General features: G+C 43.9%; 2 protein-coding genes across 6 annotated transcripts in view; both read left to right on the top strand.

Moving 5' to 3' along the window:
* The window catches only part of Topaz1 (testis and ovary specific PAZ domain containing 1), a 56205-nt gene extending 53895 nt beyond the window's left edge, over positions 1-2310 (top strand). For both annotated transcript variants that reach the window (XM_031344569.1, XM_031344570.1), the window contains exon 20: positions 2007-2310. In XM_031344569.1, coding sequence (XP_031200429.1) covers positions 2007-2226 — 220 coding nt within the window. In that variant the 3' untranslated portion in view covers positions 2227-2310. The remainder of the gene's footprint in view (positions 1-2006) is intronic.
* A 3123-nt stretch (positions 2311-5433) lies between these two features.
* Tcaim (T cell activation inhibitor, mitochondrial) overlaps positions 5434-7049 on the top strand; it is a 34147-nt gene continuing 32531 nt past the window's right edge. For 2 of the 4 annotated variants that reach the window (XM_031343935.1, XM_031343937.1), the window contains exon 1: positions 5470-5579. The gene's annotated coding sequence lies outside the window, so the exon portion shown is untranslated. Of the gene's footprint in view, positions 5580-7049 lie in introns of all 4 variants that reach the window. The other 2 variants (XM_031343934.1, XM_031343936.1) reach the window with 2 other exon arrangements.

The raw sequence follows: 7049 nt of genomic DNA on the forward strand, positions 1-7049 counted from the left end.
AAAAAAAAAAAAAAGACCAAGCAGGTTAATAATACCCAGTGAACACTTTAGTGAGTTGTCTTAAAAGATCAATCTTCTTTAAGTAGCAACCTTTCTTGTGTTAAAGAGTGTGGTGCCTTAAAGGGTCTTTATCTAAAAAAATTAGAATCTTTTCTTTATTCCTTGTAGATCCACACAATCTGACATAAATGCCATGCCAATGTGGACACTTACACAACCCTTATCTCTGGAAAATTTCTCAGTTTTTCATCTGTAGAATCTTAATTTTTAAATATAAAATGTAATATAAAACATATTTTAAAAATAAAAAGGCTACTTGAGTGCCAGACTCTCCCAGAATGAGTGATCCAAGAGAGAAAAGGCTAGGAAAACTCAGGTACCTTTTGTGACTTCTCTCAAGAAAGATTGTGAAGGTCTGAGATTTTACCAGTTTGTAAACTGGTGTGCCACAGGCCCATGAGACACAAGACTCCTATGTTGGAGACAGGGTACATTCTTGCTGATGAACAGCAAGCAGCCAGATGGTCAGCTTATATTCCCAAAGTCCTACTGATAGCCCACAGGGACTCTTGAGCATGTGGCAGGTTCCCTAGCCCAAAGGCAGGCCCAGGCCTCAAGAACCCAAAGTCTGCTTTCCATTTTCTCTATAGGAAGGCACAGCCTAAGGCTGTCAGAAGCCTGTCTTTTGCTCCAGGAGAAACCACCTATGCCTTCCAAGTTTCTTTACTATTTAAAGATGCTTGAAAATTGGAACAAGGAATAGTCAGTGTCTCTAACAAAAGTTCCCCAAATCCAGTTGGCTCGTGGCAGATTGTTCCCTAACATCTCACACTCAGAAATGCTGAGTCTTCTTTCTTCAGTTTGTTTCCGAGTTGTGTGGTAGAGCCTCTGTTTACAAGAGGACATCCTTCTTCTTGCACCTTTTTTTGAAAACCCACTGAAACTAGCCTTTGTTCTTACAGCTCTACTTGAGTAAAGCATGGACACTGTTCACTGTGTGGCATGAGTTCTTTAGGTTTTATTCTTAGAAGAATTTGATTTTTTTTCTTGCACCCTATTTCCCACAGTTGCAGCTTCTCTAGTCATTGTTGAGTGAGGGTAGTTGTAGCCCTAGTCCATAACTAGTGATATATCTAGATCTTTAATTTTATGAAGACCAGTATGTCTTGTCTTACTGGTGTGCTGAGCCCTGCCTTAGGTTACTAACCTCTACAGGTTATCCATTCTTAGACATTGGGAATATGCCGTTTGTGCAGGTTTCTAGTCTATAAGGCTCTAAAGTACCTCATCTAGTTTAGGAGGCCCTAGAAGGTGCTTGGATACTCATTCCTTTTGAAGCATGGCCCTCATTTATGTCTCCAAGTGGCCTACACTGGTGTTAATTTAGGTAGAACTATTGTCAGAACTTGATGTTCACTGACATGCAAGGTACCAAGAGCAAGAATGAGTCTCATATTTTAAATACTTTTATCTATTTCCTTTCTCCACAAGAAAAGCTACCATAAAATAGTTTCATGCCAGTAAACACAATCACAGTTGATGCAGATGGAGCTCAAAACAAATTATAACACTTAATAAAGTACCCATCAGGACCAAAAAAATCATACTGCTCTATGGTTTGTTACTAAATGTGAGCTGCATATTAAGTACTTGCTTGAAACTAGAAACAACTAATACCAAGAGAAATTTAATGTGATTGTTAATCATTCAAGCTGAATTGCACTTAATACTAACATATACAGCTTAATATTTATAGTTACTAGCTTTGAAAATACAAACATATAGGTAACTAGCTGTGTTCTAGATCAGTGTTTCTAAAACTACCAATTGCTACTGGGTCCTAATATAAAATGCCTCTCATACTATAAGCCACAATTCAGAAAGCTTAAGAATCACTGCAAAAAAAAAAATGCCATGATAGTTGAGAAACAATAAATGCAGATTAATTTCCTACAGAAACCACACTGCTGCTTCTGAGAATTTCTGCCTTTGGGTTCACTTTACAGATGTGAAGAAAGCAAATCCCGAAGCAAGGATGACTATCAAGCTGCAGTAGAAAGATTGATCATGGCTGCTCGAATATCGGACCCCAAGCTGTTCATTAAGCATATGACAGTCAATATTAACAAGGAACAGGTGTACAGTCTGGAGCACTGCTCTGCCTTGAAATGGCTGAAAGAGAATATGAAGTGGGCTGGGAAGGTTTGGCTTTTCACCAACCATTAGTTAGTAAAGGGTTGTTGTTGGGTTTTCTTTTTAAGTTCAAGTAATCATTGTTGAAAATAAAATAAAAATAACTCATCATATCCAGCACTTGTATCTTATTGACACTAGAAATTATCAAATAGTTTTCAAGCATGAAAATTTCAAGCAAATGAAATAGTTTTCATTTATGTGCAATGGTTTTATTAACAAAGTGATTTTTTTAATTCCTTTTTTACTTAAATTTAGAAGTAAATAAAGTATGGAAAATTCCTTTTTAATAATGTAATTTAGAGTGAAAGCAACATACTGGGTGCATTTAAACATCAGTGCCCACAGGTGCTTAGTACGGTAACTCAGAATCACCACATGCAGTGACTGACTTTACCTAGTCAGAGTTACTACCGCTGGAATAAAAATGACAAAAAGGATAAATGGTTTATTTGGCTTGTGCTTCCACATCACAGTCTATCACCAAAGTCAGGGCATGAACCCAAGCAGGACAGGAACTGGAAGGCAGGAGCTGATGCAGAGGCCATGGAAGATGCTGCTAGTGACTTGCTCCTCATGGCTTCCTCAACCCCCTCCATCCCATCCCCCTCCCCTGATCACCAACCCACCCTCTCCTGCTTCCTGGCCCTGGCATTCCCCTACACTGAGGCATCAAGCCTTTTCTGGACCAAGGGCCTCTCTTCCCATTGATGTCCAACAAGGCCATCCTCTGCTACACGTGTAGCTGGATCCATGGGTCCCTCCATGTGTACTCTTTGGTTGGTGGTTTAGTCCGTGGGAGCTCTGGAAGTTCTGGTTAGTTCATATTGTTGTTCCTTCCATGGGGCTGCAAACCCCTTCAGCTCCTTGGATCCTTTCTCTAGCTCCTCCAGTGGTCAGCTAAGAGCATCTGTCTGTATTTGTCAGGCACTGGCAGAGCCTCTCAGGAGACAGCTATATCAAGCTCCTGTCAGCAAGCACTTGTTGGCATCCACAATAGTGTCTGGGTTTGGTGACTGTATATGGGATGAATCCCCAGGTGGGGCAGTCTCTGGATTGTCCTTCCTTCAGTCTCTGCTCCACACTTTGTCTCTGTATCTCCTTCCATGAGTATTTTGTTCCCCCTTCTAAGAAGGACTGAAGTATCCACACTTTGGTCTTCCCTCTTCTTGAGATTCATTTGGTGTGTGAATTGTATCTTGGGAATTCCAAGCTTCTGGGCTAATATCCACTTATCAATGAGTGCATACCATGTGTGGTTTTTTGTGATTGGGTTACTTCACTCAGGATGATATTTTCTAGTTCCATCCATTTGCCTAAGAATTTCATGAATTCATTGTTTTTAATAGCTGAGTAGTATTCCATTGTGTAAATGTACCACATTTTCTGTATCCCATTCCTCTGTTGAGGGACATCTAGGTTCTTTCAAGCTTCTGGCTATTATAAATATGGCTGCTATGAACATAGTGGAGCGTGTGTCCTTATTACATGTTGGAGCATCTTCTGGGTATATGCCCAGGAGTGATATAGCTGGGTCCTCAGGTAGTACTATGTCCAGTTTCCTGAGGAACCGCCAAACTGATTTCCAGAGTGGTTGTACCAACTTGCAATCCCACCACCAATGGAGGAGTGTTCCCCTTTCTCCACATCCTCACCAACATCTGCTGTCACCTGAGTTTTTGATCTTAGCCATTCTGACTGGTGTGAGGTGGAATCTCAGGGTTGTTTTATAGGACCCAGGACCAACCACCAGCCCAGGGATGGCACCACTCACAGTGGGCTGGGACCTCCTACATCAATCACTAAGAAAATGCTTTCTTGCAGCATGATCTCAATCGAGGCTCCCTCTTCTCTGAGGACTCTAGCATGTGTCAAGTTGACATAAACTAACAGTATAGACTCAAAAACCCAGGGCACTATATCAGCGTCTAAATTCCTCTCATAACAATTTCCTTTTAGTGTGCCCCATGATTATTATGTGTATGGTGTGGGAGGAGGAGCATGAACCCATGTGGAATCTGTTCTTTCCTTCCACCTTTATCTGGTTATGGTAGTCACACCACGGTGGTCAGGCTTGAGGGTTCGATAGCAAGCACTTTCATCTGTTGGTCGACCTGGCAGCACACTACTGTATGCTCTATGATAATGTGTGACTAACATGAGTTAGGTTAGACATTGCTAAAGAATATATTTTAAACAAATATGCCAGAACGTAAATATCGAACAAGGATTGTCCCAAAACACTAGGAAGTTAGAACTTCAGAAGTTGTTAGGTGGTGGTGGCCCATGCCTTTGATGCCAGCACTCGGGAGGCAGAGGCCAGCAGATCTCTCTTCAAGGCCACTCTGGTCTACAGGACTACACAGAGAAATCCTCTCTCAGAAAAACAAAAACTATAAAACAAAAGTCCTTCAGAAGCCATCTTCAGTATCTGTAGCCTATTTAATAAAATCCTCATTCTAAATACTACTGTAAGCCACAAATTCAAGTCGTTTAGGGGGAAAAGCCCTAGATAGGGTAGAAAATGGGACCGGTATTTAAAGGAGTTCTCAAAATGGGTAGAGGCGTGTCCTTAAATCTAGTCTCACACGGGCAGGAAAATTTAAGTCCCAGCACTCTTAAGCTTGAGTGCTCTGTGGCGCGCGCACACTGCCTCAGAGACAGGAGGTGAAATTCGTGTAGGCAATTATAAACCACGTTCCTGCAAAAGGCAGCGATGTGGGCCGCAAGGTCGTCTTCAGAAGAATGAAGATCCGCGAAAAGGGGTGGGATGGCTTCTTGCTGGTTGACCGAACCAAGAGGTAGCATAGCGAAAAGCAATTTCTATTCCATCACTTGCAGGTCTGAAGATCAGTTACAGACGTCCAATAAAGCAGTAAAAAGCCCATGCTGAATACACTGAACATTTAAAAACAGCCTGGTGGGGAGACGTGATGCGTCACGCCTGTAACCACAGCGCTTAGAGGAGGGTGAAGCAGGAGAATTGCCGCAAGTTCAAAGCCAGCGTGGGTTACAGTGTGAGCCACTGTCTCAAAAAATAATGAATAAATCCAGATAATGACTGCGGCAAAGCCAAGTGGGAAATGTAAGCCAGAGGAACGGGATCTTTCACACTCGGCTGCATCTGGGAAGCCTACCAAGACTACCAACGGCTGCTCAGCAAGGACTGCGTCACCAGAGCGCCCTGCACAGCTCCGCCCCTCCCCCCAAGCAGGGGCTGCGCGTGCGCGCACTGGCCCCGCCCCTGCCGCCGGCTAGTCCTTTACCTTTGCTTCTCGTCCTCCCACCTGCCTGCCAATCATCTTTCTCCCTCAGACCTAGTCGGCGGGAAGAGCCAGCCAGCTTGTGTCTCCCGAAGCTCCCTTCGGAAACCCGCAGATAGCGGGGTAAGGACACGGACAAGTGTGGCTTTGAAGCGGGGAGGGAGGCCGCCGAGAGCTGACGTCCTGGCTGGGAGCCGCTTGCCGGCCCTGCGCAGGCGTTCTAGGGGGAAGGTCGGTCCGCCTTAGCCAATGAGCATGGTTCGTGCGGCCTGCTGGCTCAGAGTGACGGAGCCTCCAACCACCGACCAAGCCCTGTGCGCTTCTGGGACAGTGGGCAAGACCTGTCAGGAGCTCCTTGCTTAGCGAAAGTTGCCCAGGGACTCCACACCTACCGGTCTTGGGCTGTGAGTGCTGAGGCGTAGGCGAGGCTGTCAGATGAGAGGTGCAGGGGCCCTAGGAGGAGCTCCACCCTAAGTTGCAGGCTTCTCAGTTCACCTCTAGACCTGTAATCAGACTTATGGTTAAGTAGACTCTTAGAGAGGAGTCTATGAAGTGGTGCACTCCACCACTAAACAGCTTAAAGAGTGCTAATTCATTGAAGACACCTGTGGAATGTGTGTGCACATGGGTTTAAGATTGTAGGATAATGGTAAAAGGAAACAGGATCAGGCTGAGTTTATCAGTTTGAGACCACCGAGTGGAGATTCCAGGTTTAATATGGAGCTCATATAGTTTTAAAAAGGTGTCAAAGTTTGGTTGGTTGGTTGGTTGGTTGGTTGGTTGGTTGGTTAAATGAAGCATTTGTCTAAAGATGGCCTACTGAAAAGATGCTGGATATGCCTGACATCCCTTGGCTTAGTGTTGATAAAGGAATTTGAAGCTCAGGGAAATTGCAATGCTAGAGTGGGTACTCTGTGAAAACCTTATCCTCCATAATGGGAAGGCCCAGAAGGACATGCCCTACACTAATCCTATAAGATGCAAAGGTGTTTGAAGGGCAACAGCAGGTTGGAAGAGTTTTGTGATCACTCTTTTTCTTGTGTTAGATCTTAGGGTTCAGTGGGCTTAATTGGACCTTGGAGTAGTGCCAAGGCCTGTGTAGAGGTGAGGCTGGGCCAGAAGTACATGTCTTCTTGAAACTATAGTGTTTGTAGTTATGATTTCACTCTCCAGCAAGATACAAAAGGAAAGCTAAAAAAAAATGTGTTATCCAGCCAGGCAATGGTGCAGTGCCATTAATCCCAGCAATGGGAGGCAAAGGCAGTTGGATCTCCATGAGTTCAAGGCCAGCATGGTCTACAGAATGAGTTCCAGGACAGCTAGGGGTCTTACACAGAGAAACCCTGTTTCCAAAAACAAATGAATGGAACTTATTATCCATTGATGCATCTAATACTGTTTCCTGATTTTGCTCTTGTTGTTTTCTTGGTACCCTACTCTAAGTAGAAAGCCTAAAAGCAATTAAAAAAAAGAAAACCTCCTGGTCTCTAGGTAAGAGGGTGCATTCTTTTAATCCCAGTATTCCAGAGGCAGAAGCAGGTAGATGTCTCTGAGTTGGATGCCAGCCAAGTCCACAACGTGATATCCTGTCTC

The sequence above is a fragment of the Mastomys coucha genome, unplaced genomic scaffold, assembly GCF_008632895.1.
Source record: "Mastomys coucha isolate ucsf_1 unplaced genomic scaffold, UCSF_Mcou_1 pScaffold23, whole genome shotgun sequence".
Taxonomy (NCBI): Eukaryota; Metazoa; Chordata; class Mammalia; order Rodentia; family Muridae; genus Mastomys; species Mastomys coucha.